The following is a 23352-nucleotide window of genomic DNA, read 5'->3' as shown; positions in this document are numbered from 1 at the left end:
ATTTGATCGAAATTACAGCTAAAACTGTAATATTATAAAATATTATTTGAATTTACTTTAAATATAATTTATTCCTGAATTTTCAGCAGCATTACTCCAGTCTTCAGTGTCACGTGATCCTTAAGATATCATTCTAATATGCCGATTTGGTGCTCAGTAAACATTTCTTATTCTTATCAATTTTGAAAACAGTTGTGCTGCTTAATATTTTCTTTGGAAATCATAACTTTTTTCAGGATTCTTTTGAAAGTTCAGAGAAAAAGGATTTATTTGTAACAATGTAAAAGTCTTTACTGTCACTTTTAATCAAAGTAATTCATCCTTGCAGTCAAAAAAAAAATTACGGACCCCAAACTTTTCAGTGGTAGTGTACACATGCAATGAGTTCAAATACTGTGCAAAAAAGGGTGCAACTAACTGGGATCTAAATTTTAGCAGCTTTGTAACAGAAGTTGGCTTGTAAACATGGCATACTTGGTTCAGAAATGTCGCTATTTCACATGCCGATCTCAAGCAAATATTAATCAGAATAGTTCACCCAAATATTACTCTTCTTTCATCATTTATTCACCTTCATGTCATTCCAAACCTGTAAGACTAACTTTCTTCTGTGGAACACAAAAAAGGTATTTTATTTCAGTCAAAAATATATTGTATGGACAAACCTGCAAAAGAAATAGTCCTACAAGTCTGGAATGACACGAGGGTGAGAAATGACGACAGAATATTCAGTTTTGGGTGAGCGATCCATTTAACTCACACAAAATATAGAAACTTGCAAAATGTATGCTCAACTACTAAAATTTAGCATTTTTTGAATGTTTACATTATATAATATTTACATTATAAATTTGTCACCCTGATTGGGCTCTGCCATGTCTACAAATCCACCCCCCAAAATGGTGGAGGTCCTTTAATCCAGCTGCATTTTTGAGAACAAAAGTTACAAAGCAAATAAAATGAGTTACATAAACATACTACGCATAAAGACAAGTGCTCATCTTCAAAAACATACTCGTAGCCAGTGGTTCGCAGCTATCAACGCTTCAAAGCAAAGCTGATTTCCACACTCTAAGGCTTGAAACGCACTCTTTGCAAGTATATGAACGCAAACACTTCAAGCTAAACAAGTTCATAAACAAAGCGCATATGTGTGTTGCATTCTAAACTTTGCCATAAGGGGCGCTAAAGCACATCAGTGTAGTCTTCTTTTATAAGTTGATATGTTTATCAATATTTGACACATTCATTTTATTGTAACGCTAGCGCCCCCTCGAGTACAAACCAAGCATTTTTGTACTTGCACAGAGTATTTTTCTAGTCCAGCTCTCTTTTCTTTACATAAAGACCCTTGTTTTCTCTAGTGGACACAGGGGGTGGCCAGCAGGAGCGGCATGAAGGCAAAACATGCAAATGGAAGCTTGCCATTCCCAACCGAAGCTCTCTGCTTCACCACAATCGCTCATGGGCAGTGAAGGATAAGTTTGCGAGCTTCAAAAATGGGCAGTGGATAATTGAGTAGCACTCTGCAGGGCTACCTGAGTGTGCGGATGACAGCAGGCGTGTGTGTGTGTGCGTGTGTGTGTGTGTATGTTTCACTGCAAACGTGTGACGTTTACCTTCATTTTACTAAGCAGGGTCCTTAAAGCCCTTTTCAGATCAGGGGTCTTCTCCGAGGGCGATACCGCCTGCCACTGAGAAGGAAAGGGCAGACTGAGTGCCAGAATGGCTTCCAAACTTACTGAAGGAGAATGGGGCAGCCAGGAGGCTCAAAGCACAGCGGTATGGGGAGATGACGGGTGACATAAGGGGGCTATTAAGGGTGGATTGCTAAAGATTCTGTTGGATGTAGTGGAATGGGGCGGCAGGCATAAAGTGGCGTAAGCAGGTGGAGGGAACAAAGCACTAAGGCTCACTTGCATTTAAGTGCTTTGGGGCAAATTATTACATTGTAAGTGTTCCACCTTCACAGGCCTAATGGGAAGGGGCAAGCTGCTTCTTCTAAGTCAGGAGGTGTGCAGAAATATCATACAGGTTTTATAACGACATGAGGGTGAATACATTTTCTTTTTTTTTTTGAGTAACATTGATAAGAATACACTGAGAGGCCATTTATATCCAATTTCCAACTAGGAATCTTATATATACACAATAATTCAGATAGCACAAGACAGCATAAGCCTCAAAGTTAATCATCATGGATACCATGGCTTGCTGGTCATGTGCCGTGACGTCCCTGCATAGTGCAAATTTGGCTTTGATGTGATGAGGTAATGAAGATACCACTGTCCACATAAAGACTCACCTCTCTATCAAACTGAGAGAGCGGCGCTTCGCCCACGTCCATCCCCCCTCCTGATGACAGCGAGCTCTCGGAGGGTGACGTCATGGCCTGGCGTTTAGAGCTGTAGCTGCTGCCCGATAGCTCTCTCCTCAGAGCGCTGCCGTTCTGAGAGGAGGACCCTGATAGGGAGGAGAAGAAAGAAATTAGTTGGGAATGAAATGCATGGAATATGATAAATGTAAGAGCAGACACATGTGTACTTACGCATTCCTAGGCCACTGCTTGCGCTCATGGATCGCCCAGGTTCGGCTCGGTTTTTGGTGATTGAGGGGATGCTGACGGAACCGCTGAACCCGGCTCGATTGTCCTGAGCACGCACATTCTACAGGTTACACAGAGAAACACCACACACACACACACACACACAGAGAGAGAGAGTAGGGACACAGACATGCAATGAGTGGGACAAACATGACTCGATGAAAACAAACTATGGGACTCGATATTGAGATCTTTAAGATGGCATGTTGCTATCAACATGTATATCAACAAAGCATGCATAAATAACCTTTGACACACCCATGAATGTAGAGACTGGAGAGTTGTTTGATGAGATATGCTTCCGTTCAGAAGTTTGGGGTCAGTAAGATTTTTGAATGTTTTTGAAAGAAGTTACTTATGCTTGCCAAGGCTGCATTTATTTAATAAAAAAATTAAGCTGAACAGGAATACTGTGAAATATTATTATTACAATTTAATGGTTTTCTACTGTAAAACATTTTTTTTAATTACTGATCCCAAACTATTGAACGATAGTGCACAAACCAAAAGTGGAGGGACTTGTTAAATAACCAGAAAAATGAAGTTGCAAAAGCATGAAATGGATATTCTGAGTTCAACAGAAGTTAAGCTCAGTCAACTCAGCATAATACCACAAAAAAAATAAATCACTAGCTCATTTTCTTTGAAAAAAGCAAAATTTACAGTTACAGTGGGGCACTTACAATATAAGTGAAGGAATTTAAAGCAGAAATGTTTTTTAACACTTTTTCTGTATAGTAAAGGTTAGTGCGCAATTGTTTTGCACACAAATCATGTTAACACATTTTGTTTGTCTTGTGGCTATACTATTAAAACAACTGAAATAAATGTTTGTAACAATCCACAATTTGTCACAAATGCTGTCGATTGAGCTTAATATACTGAACCTAGAATATTCCTTTAAAGATGAGCCTCTCACCATTGGTAAATCTCTGAGGATCTGCATTCCATCTCCAGGACCCATATGAGCCACATGGTTAAAATTCATAGGATTTGAGATCAACTTGTTCCTTTTCTCTGGATCTTTCAACATGTCTCTGCAATCACACACACACACACACACACACACACGTAAGTTAATATAATAGCCCTGTAATGACTATAATGATATTTCAAAATTAAAAAAAGAAAAGATACTGAACCCAGACCTAAAAAAAAAAGCATACTACAAATGTATCATGAACTTTGTCTGTAACCGTTTTATCAAAAGTACATCCTTTGAAAATGCTGGTGATCAGCTCTGCTTGTATTTTTAGCATCGTAATACACAATATGTGTGTGTGTGTGTGTGTGTGTGTGAGACACTCACCTCCTCTGCTGCAGTCTCTCCTCCTCAGGAATACGGAATGAGAATCGTCTCTTGTTGCTCATGCTGCGTACCATCTGCTTCCTGCTGTTATCACACACCTCAGGCACCACCAGTTCGTCCCCCTCTAAACACACACACATTATGCATTATCAGACATATTATTCAAATCTAAATTATTCATTACATCAAACAGCACTACTAAACAAAAAGGTTCAAACAACTACACCCAATGTGAGCTATAATCCTTGCATTTTACTGAATTTGAGACAGTGCCGTTACCTGCAGTCTTGTTTCTGAAGTAGATGAGTCTGACCGTCTCTAGGCCCAGGAGATTCAAAGAGCCATCCATGTTCAACGGCCGGACCTGCACAGAGCCAGTCAAAGTCTATTTATTCATTTATAAGATGACTCATTTATTTGTTTCAGTAAATAAAAAGTTTCCAGTCATACTAATATGTTAATTTGGTTCTCAAGAAACAGTTCTTATTATTATTAAATGTTGAAAACAGTTGTGATGGGTGTACAAGAGTTCTTTATTTATTAAAATGACATTTTTTTAAAGACTTCTAAAATTGAAATAAGCAAACCTTTTTGAGAGGAATGGTCTGAATCCATTCCATAGTGTTCACATCAAACACATCCACTGCATTTTCACTGTAGACTGACAGGTAGGGGGCGTTGTAGCCTGCGAGATGTAAATCATCCACAAGGTCAATCTAACAAAACCTTTTCACAGCCACACCCTGACCATTGTCTTTAACCATTAAGTGTAAATAGATTCTCTTTACTCACAGCAGGCGGTGGGCATCGCGGGCCACATCAGCTCCTGCTGGCGCGAGCGTCTGCCATGTGTGTCCACATACACTGCAATTTTGCTGAAGCAGAGCAACAGTTCTTTATTGGAGATTTCCACTGCACAAAGGGCATCCAAGTTGTCTGCCTTAATAAATGCCAACGTGGTGTCATCTGGGTGAAGTAAGCTGACCGGAGGGGCATCTCCATGCAAACTATAGCGCATGAAGCCCGCTTGGTAGCCGACACATAATTGCTGGCCGAAGAGCGCCATCCACTGGACAATTCCTGGAGCCTGAGATATAGAAAGGGCTGTTGATGTTGCCGTGTACGCTAGCAAAGATGATCTTTGTGATCTAATGAGTATGAACACTATTTACAATTCGTCTGCATATACTTGATTTGCAAAAAATGAGAAGGGCTTTGAATACTGTACTTGTATGTCCACCAGATGGCAGTAGCGAGACTTGCTCTTGTTAATTTCGTAGCAGGAGATCTGCCGTTTAATGGCGAGGTAGAAGCAGGTGCTGTTGCGCACCACACCAGACACCAGTGCCTGGCAGTTTTTAGTATCTGCCACCTTATTCTTGTCAATCTCCCTCCCATCGAGCCCCGCCATGGGGACCAGACAAACTTGTCGGTTCCTGCCCGAGATGACGGCCATTAGGTGCTCTGTGGGCATCAGTTCTACGTGATGCACTTTCTTAATGTCACCCACGCGAACAATTTCTAGCAGAAAGAACAAAAATGTTCAATGAATGTTGGTCTTGCATCAGTTATTTCATGGTAGTTCACTGCTTCAAAGAGTCAAGAACTGTTAAATCTTATTTTGAGTTTACAACCTTTAATAGATTTGGAATCAGATAACAGTAGAAATAGAAGAAAAAAAAGTATGCAAATAAAGGTAATTCACACTTAGAGGCTATACTAAAAATAACCATTATCTGTCACTCTGACAGACTGGGTTCTACATTTTCCATCATGCTCTATTTTTATCTGTCGTTGTTTTCATTCTCCCTAAAATTAAGTAAACGTCTGGCATTCCAATGCAATAGACTCATTTTTTTTCTGTCAAAATGATGGAGAGCGTGTCAATGGTTTTAACATTTGGGAATTACAGAAATTTTACCTCAACTACCCTGAAGGGACCTAGTAGCTCATACATCAGACTTTCTGAGTTTAAACCAACAAACCTTAAGTGACCAGTCTAGATTTTTGACCACTAAGCCACAAACCTTCAGTTTATTGGGCAATGAAGAAACAGGAGGATTAATGAAGGAAGTTTTACCATCTTTGGTGACGTGGATTACAAACAGGCCTTCCTCATTCCCCAAAGCAACCCGTTCATGGTCTAAACAGAAATTGTGACAATCAGAAATTTTGGATTAAACACTTGGTAAGAGTATCAGCATTTACTCTTTCTGACAAGACGAGTTTTGTGTGTCTCTGTACCTATAATAGCAGCAGTCTGGGTGGTTTTGATGAGAGGAAGGGTGCTGTCATACGCTTCTTTAGGCACATACACGAAGCGCTCCTTTAGCTTGTTTTTCCTCAGGATGCGGTGCAGTTCATTCAGAGCGCACACCCACTTCGTCCTCTCTTGCTCATTGTCGGCAAGGATCAGGATGCATGTCTTCTGACTGGAGGAGGCAGACAGCTGAGATGCTGTTACCTGTGGAATGAACGGAGAACAATGTAATGTATGAAAAGCAATTCAAAACTGTCTTGAAATGAAACTACTAATGACTGCCTAAGGCTATAGTTAGTTCAGTCACGATTATTACATAATCGTCTGATCGCTATTATTTGATCTGTGATATTTTGAAGAAACCATTGTGAGAAAAAAATGCTTGATGAAAGAGGAAAGTGAAGAATTGAGGACAAAAAATAAATTACTATTCCTATTCTACAAAGGCACAATGCAATTATTACATCAACACTGGGTTGTTTGTAACAGAACAGATCAAAGTTTTAGAGATCTGCTTTTGGTTATAACTAAATTTAGACAAAAAAGTGTAATTACTGCATTTTGCATTTCTATGGCAATAACAACAATATATATTATAATTATACTGCAATAATAATCAAAATAAATATTTTCATAAGCACTTTTTACAATATTGTTATTCATTTCAGTCTCCCCCTGTACAATATTTGCGAACAAATTCCAAGTTCAACAAAAAATCCAAATGATATTTTTCAAGGTTTACGCTACCTTTCAAAAATTTGGGGTCGCTTAAAAACAATAATAGTATTAATAATAATAATAATAATAATAATAACAACAACATATAATGGTTTCCACATAACTACTAAGCAAAACAACTTCAAAATGATAATAAAAAATGCAATTGTCATAGAAAAATGACAGAATGTCAGAAAAAGAGATTCTACAGTGAGAAATTACAAACTGCCTGTATGCTCTTACCCTAAAAATACAGGGGATATCCTTCTTGTTAGCATGGATGACATCAGACTCCAGAACAGAGCTGGCGGAAAACTCTTCATCCCTGCTCAGGATAAAAGTGTGCACAAGTACAATATATGAAATATTTGACTTAAATATTTGAGCATCACATTTGAATGAAGATCTCCCTCACCTCATGTCAATGACCTGGTTAACTAGAACACCAGGCTGGGCGCCTTTTCCTTCTCCAAGCTCATACAGGAAAAGTTTGAAGTCACACACCACTGCCCAGACCCTCTGCCAACCCTTTTTCACCCCTGTGGGCTTTGGTATCTGGAAAAGACCATCAAAGCTCCATTACAAGTCAGCAAACAAAAAAACCTCAAAGTTTGTGGCCAATAGTGTACATCCAGATAAACAGGTTGTTTCTGAACCCCATAAGTCATAACACAATAGAACATATTTGGCAACTCTTACCCTAAGATGGCCCTCATATGCAGTCCCAATGCCCCTCTGAGTGTCAATTCCCAATTTGCCCTTGGTTTGGTCTGGTGCAACGGGGCACACAGAGGGTGCTTTATCAGCGCAGGTGACGTGACAGGAGAAGCTGCAGACTGTAAGGAGAAATGGAGAACACGGGCAGTGAGCATTACTGAGGCATCCTTGCATTGGAGAACATTCAATAAACCTGAAAGGTTCACCCTTATTTTTGTTTCCAAACCCGTATGACTATTTCTTCTGTGGAACACAATAGGGGAAATCTTAAAGATTTATGCTGGTTGTCCTTGTGTGTATCTCAGAAGAAATACAGTCATAGGAGTTTTAACATCTCGAAAACTAAAAACATGTTGTCTCTAATACTTTAAATACCCAGACTCCTTTCTCTTCTGTCTCACCTTCACAGGTGCAGCCCTGACGAATAATTCCCACCATTAGAGAGGTACACTGGGCACATTTGGTGGGAACGGTGAAGGTCTTCACACTAAACTGGTGTGCCTTGGGCTGTGGAGCAGAGAACATCAGCGATGCAATTAAACAACCATATCCATAGATGTTCCAATAGAAACATTACAGCCTTAAGACAATGTTAGACAACAGGAGCATTGGGCAAAATTCCTATAGCATAATAAAATATTATAGCACAATACTTATTTTTACTGGAAATTCATGAAAAATATATGAATTTTATAATATTAAACAACCACATGGTAATGCCTATTTCTCAATAATCTACTAAAATTAATACTTGAAGCAGTTCTGCAGCACAAATATAGAAATGTACAGAATGGTACAATCATTACAGCAATACACTACACTTAAATGTTTGTCAGTAAAAAAAATCTTAATTTTATTCAGCAATTAAGCAAATTAATCGTTTTATAATGCATATATAGACATTCATAAGGTTTCAAAAAATGCTGTTTATAAATTAATCCTAAAAATAGAATAATAAGAAATGTTTCTTGAGCACCCAATCAGCATATTAGAATGATTTCAGAAGGGTCATGTGACACTGAAGACTGGAGCAACGGCTGCTGAAAAATCAGCCTTGCCATCACAGAAATAATTAACATTTGAAACATATTCAAATAGAAAACAGTTATTTCTAACTGTAATAATATTTCACAATTTTATTGTTACTGTTTTTAACTAAATAAATGCAGCCTTGGTGAGCATAAGACTTCTTTCAAAAACATTTAAAACTCTTACCTACCCCAAATATTTGAAGTAGTGTAATCTATACAGATTGACACATTTCTACTGTCATAATGTAAACAGTTACCTTAGGCGATGAGTGTCCCAAGCTCCCGTAGCCTGATCTGCCTGTTGGAGTCTGAAGACTGCGTGATGTGTGGTCAATCAACTAGGAGGAGGACACCAACACATGAGTACATTTTCTTATATAAACAGAAGTGATGGTAAGAGTTAAAGGAATAATTGATTTAAAATGAAAATTCTGTCATCATTTCAAACCCGGTTTTCTTTCTTCTGTGAAACACAAAAACATTCATCTTAAATGTTGGATCCAGGCTGGATCACTTTAATTATATGGAAAAGAGTGGCCAGTCCATCTGCTTTTGTGCTTCACAGAAAAAAAATAACAGCATATGAGTTTGGAATGACATGGCAATTAAATAGAAACAGTATTTTAATTTTTAGGTGGACTATTCCTTTAAGAGTCCAAATGATACCTCAATAGGCTCCATGTCACTGGCGGTGGATGGGGAGCGTGAGCGTGATATACGCCGAGATCTTGAGTCTTCATCTCGTGACGGAGTGTTGGAGGGAGTGAAATCTGCCGAGTCAAGCTAAGATACAAAAAGATGGTAATTATCTTTATAAAATGTGTCATGCAGCACAGACTGTGATACCAGAAGAATATGCCACCATGCAGAGCGAAACACACTCGCAGCGGTACATCAAGACCATAAAGCGTATCATGACAATAATATTTTTACTGGAATTACACCCTCTAAGCAGAACAAAGCATGTGCACCCAGGCACCAAGCCAATGAGTGAAGGCACAATACACCCACTACACAGAGACCACACACCAACTACACATGCAAGACGGAATGAAAGCCGCAAACAGCATGGAAAAAAAACAAAAACACAAACCCATGGAACTACACGGAAAACAATAAAGGGAAGCATATCCACAATTTATGAGGGTCTTACATTAAAGTGATCTGTAAAGGATTAGTTTACTTAAACGTGAAAATCCATTCATCATTTGCTCACTGTCATGTCTTTCCAAACCTGTATGGTTTCTGTATAACTTTTCAACAAATAGCTACTCTACTGTTCAAAAATTTGGGGTTGATTTACATTTTTAAAAATGTTTTAAAATGAAACCTGCTATGCTCAACAAACCTCCATTTAGCTGATGTAAATACAGCAAAAACTGCTTTTCCAATATTACTATGTAAAAAAAAGTTTTCGATTTTAATATTTTTTTAAATGTAATTTATTCCTGTGATGGCAAAATGTAATATTCAGCAGCCATTATTCTATAAATCATGCTGATTCGCTGCTCAATAAACATATCTCATTATTTTGTTGAAAAACTGTTGCTGCTTAATATTTTTGTGGAAACCATAATTTTTTTCAGCATTCATGAACAGAAAGTTCCAAAGAACAACATTTGTTTGAAATAGAAAACTAGTGCACCATAACATCTTTGAAACTTTTCTTTTTTTGGATTTTGACCATCTTTGAAAAAAAAAGACGACACCATGGAGAAAAGCAAGATGAGGTTTGGATCGACATAACAGTCAGTAAATTATGTGAAACTGATCATTTTAAGCAATCAACTTTTATACAACTTATTTTTGTCTTTTAATCTCTACACATGTGCAAAAGTTAAAATTAGATCCAAATATTAAGCCAAGTAAATGAGTTCTATACGTTTCCATTTAAACAGGCTTTTAAAATGTACCATAAAAGCACATGGTATGGAAAATAAACCACCGAGTTTAATTAACTAACCCAGTCAATAACCCAGATTCTCTGAAGTATATTAATATATAACACTTCAGTCACATATATGCTTCATATGTGTTTCAATAGATGAAAGAAAGGTTCCCAAACACATTTCAGATGCATTTAAGCATTGAAGGTCTCATGCAATACAGATATCACCACAATCAGAGCTGCCACCCATGCAGATTGCAAAACCGGCCGTCACAACCTCAGAAAAAAATATAACAGAGGGGGGATTTTGCTGTGACACAGGACAAAAACGGGTCTTACACGTCTGGTTTTGCTTCCAGGACCAAAAGAGGGTGATCGCTTTATATGGAGAGAGAAAAAAGATGAGAGGAGAGTCAAACTTCATGTACAAGTGTCAGCTAGATACGATCATGGCCTGGGACGGCAGGATGGAGAACGGAGGGAAGGGAATGAGGGCGTGTAAGAACACGTCTAATCTGTGGTTGGATTTCTGGGCATAGTTTACATGCACAAAGGAATCACTTCACATCAAAGAACCCCAAGGAGTCACTACCACAAAACACTGGACTGGATGTAGGATCAGGTAAGTACAGCATAACCATGAACTATATCGTTGGTAGAACATAAAATCAATTCAATACTGAATTCAATACAGAAAAGTATGAATAACAAGTATTAGTGTAGTGAAAAATGTCCTTTGTTACCCTTTATTTGTCTGTGCTATGTACTTTTATACTTATTTGAATGTTGTGCTATTAGCTTAGCAACATGCTAATGCCAAACTGTATTAAAATCAATTGCGAGTTGAGTTTCCTTTGGTATTCTGGTATTATTCCAGATATGTGGGAGTTTCATAACTGGAGTAGGGCCTTTACTTGTCTGCTTTTAAATGTGTAAAATGAATGATGCAAAAAGACATTCCACTATAACATGGCTGAAGAATAACTTACATCTTCCCAAAATTCAACTAAAGAAGACGAAGAGGAAGAAAATGAGTCCTGATGGACAACAGAATGAAAGAAACAAAACAATAACCATACACATTATGACAGGAGAAAAAACTGAAAATAATAAAACAGATCAGGATGTGTCAGAAGAATACAGAAAGCATGTAAAAAAATGTAAATAAGAATGATGAAAAAGATTTCTTTGGAAACCAGAGTGAACCTCTATGCAGATTTTCTCATGAACAACACCTGGGATCTCAAACTTACATCAAACTGATCCAGAGCAGAAGTGGGCGCATTGAGGAATGCCAAGAAGGAATTCTGGGAATCCTGATGCTTCACTCCTAAAAATGACAGAATCTTATCAAAACTCATCAAATTAGACTGTAACATAGCCAGAAATGCTCTTTTTATGTCACATCATGAAAAGCAATGCTGAGTAGGTTGGATATTTGATTGTCACCAGTGTTGTTATTGTTTTTGTTAATTAAATGTTGCCTTGGCAATTAACTGAAATCAGTTTAAGTACTAAAATTACTCAAATGAAATGGAAATAAAATAAATTAAAGCTATACAGGAATAAATACAAAAAATAATAAAAATGTAAAATGACTAAAACAAAACAAATAAAAAATGAAAACTATTTAATATTCAATATATTAATAAATGTTACAAAATATATAAATAACAATAAAATAACAGATCGCCCACCTCTCCTGAGTCTCAGCTCCTCTGTCTCCTTCCTCAGCCTCTCAATTTCTGCAAGCAGCTCCTGGTTTCTACTTTCGGAATCTTGCAATTTGCTGTAAGATAAAAATAACAGACAAAAAACTATGTCACTCTATTTAAATTCACCTCATTTCGAAAAGAGTGTGAACAAAATAAGCTAAATTTAACTAAAGCTCTACTGACCATATCAAAAGCTATTCACATAAAGTGTGAAATTAATGTTCACTGAGCTGAAAAAAAGTTATTAGACTTTAAATGAAATCAGCAAACCAGATCTCTAGTTTCAGTAGAGTTGAGCAGAACTATGCTGATATGTGTGGTCTCACCATTCTGTGGCAATGTTGGATGCTTTGACTTTGTTGAGCTCGTCCTGGATGGACTGTTTGGCTCTGATCTCGGCATCCAGCGCAGATTGCAGCTCCAGACGCGCAGACATGTCCAGCTTAGCAAAGCGCCTCATCTTCCACGGCATGTCCTAACAAAGCAAGAAAGAGGCCTACCACATCAGACAAGCAGAAAAATGAGAATATGGGTTTCATCTTTATCTGCTGTGTGCATGTCTCACCGTTCCTCTGGCTCCCAAGCTGGTGTTCCTTAGCCCTTCAAGCTCCTCTGTCATTTTTGTGGCTAGAGCTTGGAGGTAACCACGAGCATCTTTCTCATCGCTCACCCTGTATAGATTAGTTTAGTTCAGCTTTACCTTGATATAAACCACAAAATGTGTATATGCAACTGTTTTCAAGTGATGAATGGTCAAATAATCAGCATGATCTAGATCCGCAAAGCCATGCAGACATGGGTAAAGGTCATCATTATCATGCGTCTTTCTCTGCAAGTGTGATGTCACGTGGCTGCAGGTAGGGGGCTCCACTCACCACTGGATGATCTCAGTGATCTGGGCCTCCCAATGGGCAACGCTCTCCTTCTTATCAGCCAACTCTCTCATCTCCTCCTCCAGCTGCCTGTGACTACTGCTGAGCTGCTCATACACAGAGCTCAGCTGAAAAGAGAAAAAGAGACCACAAAGAGTTAAGAACAGAAAAGTAAAGATGTGAGGAAGCAGATGGATAGTCTGACAGGCATTGCAGTTGTCAAGGTGGTTGTTAGCATGTTTCTACCAGTGTTGTTATGGTTAACTAAAACTAAAACAACAAAAACATAAACTGAAAAAAAGCTACAATAAAACATACAATTTAGATAGTTATTATAAATAATAAATATTATATATGTTTACCATATTCCTGCATAATTGTATTATATAATAAAATTAAACTTGAAAAAACGTTCTTGACAAGCACTAAAATGACTAAAAATAACAAAAACAAATAAAAAATTACAAAAAAAAAAAAATCTATCTATCTATCTATCTATCTATCTATATATATATATATATATATATATATATATATATAAATAATTTTAAAAAAATTAAAATTAAAAAAAAAAAAAACACATAACAAAATTACTACAACTTAATTACTAGAACTAAAATCTATCCACACACATATTCATTTGGCAACCAAGCAAGCACTGCCTTTGTATGTCAGTAGTATGGAATACTGACAGTGGCTACTGTCAACTGTTTGGTTACAAACATTCTTCAAAATTTCTTCTTTTGAGTTCAACAGAAGGAAGAAACTCATACAAGTTTGCAATAGCTTGAGGGCGAGTAAATAATGACAATTTTCATTTTTGGGTGAATTATCCCTTTAAGTATAAAGCTATGGCAGTTTTTCTCTCATTTTAACATCTAATCAATTATGGCTCGTTTCCACCGAGCGGTACGGTTCAGTACAGTACGGTACGGTACGCAATTATGTCCGTTTCAATTGTCAGAAGTTGTGAATGGTAATAAAATAGCGAACCATACCGGGGTACCTAGCACAGCAAAGGGTACCAAAAGGGTGGAGCTAAACTCACTGCAGAACGTTGATTGGTTAACTAGAATCGTCACTTTTGCGTGATACAAGAGGATTCTCCTTCACTCGTTCCGCTCTGCTGTCCTTGAGTGTTGGGCTTATTTACATCAGAGTGTGCAAACACAAAAAAATATAACAGTGTATTTTATAATTTTATATTTTCACACAGACAATAGCCGTTTCTCAATATGCGTTCTTGTCTGTTCTTGTGGACTTGTGAAACGCCATTGCCCCAAAACCCTGGTAATTTTCAAAATATTACTGTTATTCTATCATGAAATGTAGTTTTAAGAGTTTTTCAGGCGAGAATGTAGTTGTTAAAACTCAAATCTGCAGTTTATTTATAAAGATTTGGAAAATTTGCTACGCCAATTTCGGAGCTCCAGGAAATCACCGGGTGCTCTGTGCTCATGTATCCGCCTAGAGCAGCCTGAGCTCGGCTAGTCCTTCCGACATTTGCCACAGGCTCTGATGTCTCTGTAGTGATTAAACATGAGATACAATTCGTTTTGGGTATATTTAACAGGCATTTGTGGTCTCGTGAATCTATTATTTGTTCCTAGTCATATCGTTATGTTTAAACACAAAGTTATGTTTAACTTTATATATTTATTTTGATCGTAGTACAGCGCTGACTTTGTAGCATACGTTTGACTGAATTGTTTGCTTTTGTCTTTATTTCTTCTTATATAAGCCTCTTATACTTTGTACTTATACTTTTATAATGGCAATTATTGTTCATTAAAACGAGGCAGAGTTGTGCTTATTGTCACGCTTTATCGTCGATCGCTACTTTCCGGCATACACCACACCTATCAAGCAAGGGTACTGAAACGCAAGCTGGATCAGGGTGTTTGGTCCCGAACCGTACCGTACTGTTCTGTTCTGACCTGTACCGCTCGGTGGAAACGAGCCATTAGAAAAATAATAGCGCAGTTTGTCATTTATCCCAGATCAACTTTACTAACTTTCATTGGTTCTTTGTTCAGTAGGAAAGTGAACATTGTACGAAAGACAGGAAGCAAACATAATATGTTACGGCGAGTCCATGCAAAACCTCTGCAGTGCTCTTTGATAGGAATGTGAATTTATTCAGGCATTTCACATCCTGGTTCAATTCCTTCCAAATGCCATCATTCTTGCTTATGTTGCTAAACCTCATCCAATCTGGCATTTGACATGACAGCTCTGGCCGGCTGCGCTATTGTTTTAAACTGCCTTTGTGTTTTGGGTTTCCAGGTATTTTTACTAAATGAATAATATTTAATATCCATGCCACCAAAAATAAGGAGCCCTTTAATATCTGATATGTCCAAACTTGCAGAATTATTTGACTGGCTGATTCCGATTTTAACCTGCAGTCCAAAGTAAACAGTGGCTGAGCCAAGAAGCAATTTTGTGTAAGTGTGTGTGGTTACGATCTCTCTCTAGGAATGTTAGCAGATTTGGGGAAAGAGTGCCAGAGGAGAAGGGGGAATTTCAGGGGTTTTATGTATACTTTTTGTGATGAAAGAGACACGGGCTAATGAATATCATAAGAGCGTTAGAGATCTCACTTTCTCCACTTCACTCGCGAGCTTCTTGTTTTCGTCTGTCAGATGGGCTCTCTCCCTCTCGAACTTCTGCTTGTTCTCCGTCTCAAACTCCTCTCGCTCAGTTTGGCTGTTAAAAACACAACGATGAACATGATGAAGTTTACAATACAACTACATTCTGCTACTATGGAAATTCAATGTAAAGAAACAGATCTACAAGGTTCACACTGGTGGCCCAACAAGCTGGTGGTCTCATTATGACCATGGAACGTGCATAGACCATGGTTCTTATATTCAATAAATTAAATTTTAGATTTATGCCTCTAAATGTCATATAAAAACAATCTGTAGTGCATCTGATTGGCTCTTTCTGTCTAAGTGGGCGGCAGACAAGAAAAGCTGTAAGATTACATGATGCTTTCACTGACAATGTAAAGAAACTGCACCTGGTCACATATAGTCACACATTTACCTTTCTCTGCGGGTTTTCTCCAGTTTGTCTTTGAGCATGAGAATCTCTTTCTGGAGTGTGAGGTGTTGACCCTCAGCATCGCGTAGCTCCTTCTTCAGGCCCTTCAGCTCGCTGCTGTGGAGTGTCTCTCGGCGACACAACTCCTCCTCGTACTGCACGTTCTTCTTCTCCAGCTCTGCCCGTATGCGCATCAGCTCCTGCTGTTGGTCTGAGCTTGCCGTTGCGTGAGGCGGCCCAGCTTGTTTCAACTGCTGTAGGAGGATCAAGACATATGTAAGTATGAAGTGAAAGAAAGGACTAAGAGAATGAGAGAAAAGGAGGAAAATGGGAGCAAACAAGATCTAAAAGAGTTTTTCATGTATATGTATATACATATTATATAAATATATACCAGTAGAGATTTTGGACTATCGTCTCTATCACAGTTACATGCTCAAGTGACGTTGCTGTGCTACATGGTCATGAAAACTCATCGTCTGCATGTGTTTTTGTAAACATTGCAGTTTAATGTTCTCAAGAGAGTATGGGAGTATTGAACGGAGTTATTTTTGCCGCTTTATAAGCATTGAACGGTTAAATACACAGACTTGTATGCCCGTTTTTGCAAGTATCCTCATAAACACAGTATTTTAGGTCTTAAGTGAAAGCAAACAGCTAGGAAAGAAAACACATGTGTAACAGTATATCGGATCTGGGCAGCTCTTAAAGTGACAGCAGTCTAATATTCCTGCTGTCTGTCATTCATGTCAATCTCTCACTACTCTTGATTAAATCACTTTTGTAACTTTAGTATTTCACATTTCACGTTTTAATATATACACATAAAATTTCTAAATGGCCAATTATCAGGAAATTAATGTATATTAATTAATTAATTAATTAATGCATTGTCACCTTCATCCCTTCCAGTTCCTCCTCCAACTGTCTGCTGTATTGTTCGGTTCTCTCTCGTAGCTTCCTCTCTTTCTGAGCTTCTGCTGTTTGCTCCTCGGCCTGGGCCTCCAACTGAGAGGAAAACACCACAAGCATCAAATACGCAGCCAACAAATACGATACCACTGATGACTGCTGGGGCACTGCATCAAAATTACAAACATGTTGACTTGGCTTATATAAAGAGGTCAAACACTAGTAAGTTTCAGTAAGTATACCTCTTTGCGCATTCTCTCAGCTTTGCGAATCTCTAGCCGTAGACCCTCTAGTTTCTGCGAAATTCCTTCCATCTCCTCCTCTTTGTCTCTGAACTGCCGGCTCAACCGCTGCTTTTGTGAGCGCAGATCGCTCAGCTGCTCGTTCAGCTCAGAGAACTCCACTATTGCCATCTTCTTTTGACTGTGAGCCTCCTTTAGCTCCTTTCCTTGAGCCTTCACCTTCTCTGACAACTCCAGCAGCTCCTTCACATATTCATTACAAAGTCAAAGTTAACATGACTTAAAGGTGCCATAGAATGCATTGATACAATATTTTAAATCGTTCTCTGATATCTACATAGAAGGTATGTGGCTTAGGTAAGGGAAAAAATTCTCCAGAAATGGTTTTACATGTGCATTTACAACCCTAGGATTCCTCCCTAGAATGAAATGGTCTGTTATTGGCTTATTTGGAAGGGTCATGAATAATAACGTTGCGCTCTGCTCTGATTGGCTGTTTCACAGTGCGGCTCATTTCAGTAGCTCACAGCAGGAAGGAAACACAGAGAGGAAAATATATATTTCAATACGTTCTCTTGCAGTTATATCGTCGGGTAATTACACTGTATATAAAATGCGGACATCAGGGAGCTGCTATTAATATGCGGGGCACTGAAACTGCTTTCAAATGCATGATTGCTTTTTACTTTCGCTTTCAAGATTTGTATTTGCACAAACTCTGTTTATACTATGGAGCGGCAGTACTTTTTTTACAAGATCAGATGCTTGTCAGTGGTGCTCAGGATCTGTAAATCATTCGCCATCATCCTCAGTCATCTCTCCTTACTCTGTTTATGTGGTAAGTGAAATCTTATGTACTGCAATGTAACAGGCTACCGCTAGCACAAAGCTAACCATGTCCCTTTAGTGGTTCACGTTATTTTATTAGAATGCATTATTTGCTTTCAGTGCCTTTCTGAATATAGATACCAACCCATCTCTGCACTTCACATCCCCTGCACAGCCTGGAACATAACATTTATTTCCATGATCTGCCATTTTCGCTGTTGTCCTCGCTTGTTTCTTCACAATACCTGCAGAACTTCTGATGGTTCGGCTGGCGGCTGGCATAGAACATGGGTGGGTATATATAAATATTATAATAAATATTGGGGGCTTAACTATTAGTGATCCCGACTGTTACGTCATAGTTGGTGTTAGGTTCTGATTCACCTATTTTCCAGTGGTCTTTTTTATTGACGAGATTTACATAAGGAGGAGGAAACAATGGTGTTTGAGGCTCACTGTATGTCATTTCCATGTACAGAATTTATTATTATTATTATTTTTCAACTATGCCAAGGTAAATACAGTTTTCATTCTATGGCACCTTTAAGGCTGGAATGCACTACACAACTATTTCCCAGATATTTCCCTTGATCTGCAGACTGGACAAGTCAATGCTATCTATCCGAAAGTCAGAGTCAATCTGCAGATTTTGGGCAGTCTGAGTTTACAGATTTCATAGAAAATCACAGTGTATTATGGACACAGGCTTTTTTTAGCTTCAGACTATGATTCCATCCAGTTGGAAGATATCAGATACGTTTGATATTTTGTTTTCATTTGTCATATGTCTTCCTACCAGTGTGACACGTTTCTGCATTAATTTGTTATGTTCAGTATGACTTAAAAGTCTGGCAGTGTGTGATCCTCAGTCGTTTAATGCATGATGCCCAATATTTCTCTGTAACAATTTACAAAGTTGATCCCTAGCATTTTAAAATATGTTCACATTTTAAAAGTCATGTAGTGTATTCCAGCCTTTACTGTCTATGATCAACTATTTACTAGAGCTAGAGCTAAAGAGTAACCTGTTAAACAGCATGGTTAAAAATTAGTCAGCTCATGTCACTGATACCATTATACTATGCCAGCAGTCACAAACAGGGGAACTAGTTGATCTTTTATGGCAATAACACTAAAAAAAAGAAAAAAACACACACACAGCATGGACCATCTTTAAGTGCTTAACTGGTCTCCCAGTCTAGCCAAGCTGTCTTCTGAAGGTTTTAGAGGAGTTTTGTCCATTTTTTAGCAGATTAACAAGCTGAACATCAGCTTGGCCAGGCTGGAAGACCAGCTAGACCGGTTTAAACCATCTAAAACCAGTAAATCCTAGACTAGTTTAAGATGTAATTTAGAATCCTCATTTTTGAATTAAAGGCCAACATGATTAGAGTTGGTAAACCACCTTGGCTCACCTGGTGGGGGCGTGGTTGAGCTAGTTAACCATACTCCAAACATCTTGACCTAGTTGACAAGCTTCAGTACCCTAGACTGGTGTAGAAAACAAGCTAACAGTATGATCTTATGCCTATTTTTAAAATACAACGGAATAGGTACCTTGTGCAGATCATCTTTCTCTTGCGTGACACTCTTCAACTGTTTCTCTAAGCTCCTGATGACCTTAGACGAGTCTTCCAGGTCTCTTCGAACTGTGCTGGCCTCCTCAAACTGCTGTTCCAGTTGACCAGAGTCTAACATGACGAAACATTATAGAGTCTTTGTCTAGAGATGTCACTACACTCAATGGGTAATCAATACAGTACAATAAAGACCCAAGACCAGGACTGTGCCCTTGACTGTGTGTTCTAACCCAATATCGAGCTCTCACCTGCTATCTGTTTCTTCAGGATGTCGATCTCACTCTTTAAACTCCGGATCTCTACCTCTTTATTGCCATTCACTGGGGCGTCCGAATCAGGGTACTGCAGTGCCTGCACTGTTTGCGTGGACTCTAAGGGGAAAAGGATGTTTCAGAGAGACAGAAAGATCAAATATGATTTAGTGTGGATGTGGTAGTGTCCTCACCCTGTAGTTTACGGGTAAGTTCGGTCTTCTCCTGCTCTAGACGTCGGATCCTCCTCTCATAGGCCTCTGAAGCCAGGCTCTCCTCCAGGCTTCGCTGAAGATCAGCATCTACCTGTGGTGGTCCAATGGACTCCCGCAGACACCCTCGATCTGATAGTGTGCTATAGAACCACATCACACAAGAAACTGCAGTTAAAATTTTGTGATGCGCAGAATAAATCAAATTGTTAAAGTGCACTACAACCTACACTACCATTCAAAAGTTTGGGGTTGGTAAGAATTTTTTATATTTTTTAAAATGTTTCTTATGCTCACCAAAGCTACACATTAAAAATACAGTTAAAAAACAGTTTTTTTGGTGATCAACTTTTTATTTTCTTTAAATCAACAAAACAACATCCATTCAAACAAACAACAGGGAGGGGGGAGCAACAGACAAAACTGAGATGCATTTTTAAGGATTCTTTGATGAATGCATTTACTGCATTCTGCATTTATTTGAAATAGAAAACTTTTGTAACAATGTAACTGTCATATATATATATATATATATATATATATATATATATATATATATATATATATATATATATATATATATATTTATTTATATATTTTTTACACATTTTAAAAAAGGCATGATGAATAAATATATGACTCACCATTTGCTTGTGTAGGTGAAGCCTATGAATGGGAGGTGGTGTCCAGAAAATGCTGTGTGTGAAGGTGGGGGCAACGTCTCCTAAAATATTTTAGAAAAAGAATGCCTCAATGCATCAAAATAATCCAGTTCTTTATAATGGCATATTTAAGAGGAAATGTGTCTCTGCAAAAATCTATCAATCACTCATTAAGGCACTTATGTGGAATAAATGCATCAGCTCCAGGATACAATTAGAAAGAAATTAGACACATACACAGTTTTTGAGGCAATCATCATCCACGTCAAAGTTGGAAGTGTCAGTGGGGCTGCTGACTTCGGGGATGTAGGGGGCTTCACATGTGCGGATGTTGTCCCAGTCGATGCCTGTGAAAAAGGGGTGCTGTTTGAAGTCATTGATCCCATGCTGGCCTAACCGATGTTCTCTGCTGCAGATCAGCCGCCGTATGAGATCTTTAGCCTCCTCGGACACATCTGTCACCTGAAGTGGGAACTGGAAGCGCTCCTGAGAATGAATGAGTTAAAACATACTTAATGCTCAGTGCTACTCATTGAGACTCTCTCAAATATCTCTGCCTATCTGCGCTAGTTACATGTGCTCCATTAGTTAAGTCCCACACAAAACTAAATGAACCTTGATGAATAGGTGAATTTTTACCTCATTGTTAGGTTGAGATGACTAATCCAGAATAAAATAGTGAAGAAAAGACAAAAATAATTTTTAATTCAAAACTTCTACAATCCACTCATGACTTTTTGTTTCATACCAAGAAAGAGACACAAACAAATTATCCTGGCGAACTAAAAAAGGAACGGGTTACCTAGAAATTAAGCTACTCTACTGCAAACAGATTTCAGAAGAGGACCTCTACAATTAAAGGTGAAATGTGTAATTTATGCATCACAAAACGGAACGGCATAAATAGCACTTGTTTTCCTGAACAAGATAATGCTTTGATAGCATAGCGTTTTTACACTATTCAGAGGAAACAACCAATGAATGGCTTGCTTGTAACTAAATGAAGAATGTACTGTATTTTAACACCTACAGATTACACATATCACCTTTAAATACACATTGGAAAATAACAACACTGTCAAATTATTGCACAGAATCACATGTTGGTCTACAATGCAAACTAACCTTATGATTCATGATCTTTCCATAGGTCTCCACCAGGGATTCAGCATAAAAGGGCGTCTCTCCATACAGCATCTCGTACATGCACACACCCAGAGACCACCAGTCACACTCCGGCCCATACTTCCCCTTCCCGTCCTCCATAGCCTGCAAGATCTCTGGAGAGATGTAGTCCGGGGTCCCAACTGCCACAGAGGACTGGACCTGAGAGAAAACAGGTACAAGAAAACAGGAAGTTATAACACAAGACTTACTGAGCAAGAAATCATGTGCTTGACAATTCAGGATTGAAGATCAAACTCACTGTCCCATCTTCCATGAGCTTGAGGCAGGAGCCAAAGTCAGCCAGCCGGATGTGACCGTTCATGTCCATCAGGATATTGTCTGGTTTAATATCCCTGATTATATGTATATATATTAATATATCTGATTTATATTCATAAAACACAAACATAATCATAAACATTCATTTTCTAAACCAAAAAGAACCATAACAAAAAAGTATTATAGTGTCATGCTAAATGATGATATGATAATCATTCATTGCCATGGTGTGTGTGTGTGTATATATATATATATATATATTTAATAAAAAATGATATAAATAAATGTACTTACTGTATTATTTGTTTATTTTTATTATTATTTATGTTACGTGTATATATAGCTAAATAAAGGGTGTATATATTAGACCACACTGGTACAGTGGTGTGCAGGTGGACTAACAAAGGGTCTGTGGTGTCCTAATGAGTGTCAAAGGTCATGTACCAAACAGCTAACACTCTTGCCGTATTACACTTACTCAAATAACCGCACAATTTGTGTCAGATTTCTAAATTGTCCGAGATGTTTCATACAATATCTGTTTAAGACGCCTATATCAATAAATCACACAACTGTCCTGTGGCTGGCACAAGTTCAGTGATGGCTGTCTTAAAGAGATAAGCAAAACTTTGAAGGACAAGCGCAAGCTAACTCACTGAAACAGCCAGGGGATTTACCAGCGTCAGCACATCATTAATCATAACAGCTCATAAACCCTAAAACTCAGCACTACTGACGTTTTTGTTGCACTTTACAGCCAACAACATTACAGACATTACAAGCAGTATGTGTGTGTGTGTGTGTGTGTGTGTGTGTGTGTAAGCTGTGATCTTCCAGCTTTGGCAGAGTTTTAGTACATTGAGTGAGGAGAGTATTGGAAAGCACAGAGATTTTTTTCCCTAAGTGTTGATTATTAATGCAAGATATGAAGATATATATGTGTGCGTGTGTGAGGTGAGAGGCAGGCAGCCTCCCCCTGTTGTCGAGCAGCTGAATAGAGGGCCAAATTGAACCATGTATGAGGGCTTTAACACAAAGAGGTCTGTCTGAGATT

General features: G+C 38.3%; 1 protein-coding gene across 5 annotated transcripts in view; it reads right to left on the bottom strand.

Annotated features, from left to right (window-relative positions):
- Positions 1–23352, bottom strand: part of cdc42bpab (CDC42 binding protein kinase alpha (DMPK-like) b) — a 60659-nt gene that overhangs the window by 2323 nt on the left and 34984 nt on the right. Inside the window, exons 6-40 of one of the 5 annotated variants that reach the window (XM_058755165.1) lie at positions 22279–22372; positions 21978–22178; positions 21090–21338; positions 20835–20914; positions 20173–20333; positions 19976–20098; positions 19705–19838; positions 17320–17562; positions 17063–17173; positions 16169–16416; positions 15718–15823; positions 13118–13242; positions 12808–12913; positions 12569–12717; positions 12225–12316; positions 11781–11857; positions 11517–11564; positions 10867–10905; positions 9306–9422; positions 8897–8977; positions 8010–8115; positions 7591–7727; positions 7307–7446; positions 7135–7216; positions 6159–6378; positions 5995–6057; positions 5143–5435; positions 4707–5001; positions 4502–4599; positions 4194–4278; positions 3915–4038; positions 3525–3642; positions 2549–2666; positions 2306–2463; positions 1620–1694 (exon numbers count right to left, since the gene is read on the bottom strand). In XM_058755165.1, coding sequence (XP_058611148.1) covers positions 1620–1694; positions 2306–2463; positions 2549–2666; positions 3525–3642; positions 3915–4038; positions 4194–4278; positions 4502–4599; positions 4707–5001; positions 5143–5435; positions 5995–6057; positions 6159–6378; positions 7135–7216; positions 7307–7446; positions 7591–7727; positions 8010–8115; positions 8897–8977; positions 9306–9422; positions 10867–10905; positions 11517–11564; positions 11781–11857; positions 12225–12316; positions 12569–12717; positions 12808–12913; positions 13118–13242; positions 15718–15823; positions 16169–16416; positions 17063–17173; positions 17320–17562; positions 19705–19838; positions 19976–20098; positions 20173–20333; positions 20835–20914; positions 21090–21338; positions 21978–22178; positions 22279–22372 — 4696 coding nt within the window. Of the gene's footprint in view, positions 1–1619; positions 1695–2305; positions 2464–2548; positions 2667–3524; positions 3643–3914; positions 4039–4193; positions 4279–4501; positions 4600–4706; positions 5002–5142; positions 5436–5994; positions 6058–6158; positions 6379–7134; positions 7217–7306; positions 7447–7590; positions 7728–8009; positions 8116–8896; positions 8978–9305; positions 9423–10866; positions 10906–11516; positions 11565–11780; positions 11858–12224; positions 12317–12568; positions 12718–12807; positions 12914–13117; positions 13243–15717; positions 15824–16168; positions 16420–17062; positions 17174–17319; positions 17563–19704; positions 19839–19975; positions 20099–20172; positions 20334–20834; positions 20915–21089; positions 21339–21977; positions 22179–22278; positions 22373–23352 lie in introns of all 5 variants that reach the window. The other 4 variants (XM_058755164.1, XM_058755163.1, XM_058755167.1 and 1 more) reach the window with 4 other exon arrangements.

This window comes from Onychostoma macrolepis, chromosome 20 (assembly GCF_012432095.1).
Source record: "Onychostoma macrolepis isolate SWU-2019 chromosome 20, ASM1243209v1, whole genome shotgun sequence".
NCBI classification, from domain to species: Eukaryota; Metazoa; Chordata; class Actinopteri; order Cypriniformes; family Cyprinidae; genus Onychostoma; species Onychostoma macrolepis.
This window is presented reverse-complemented; position numbering and strand designations above follow the sequence as displayed.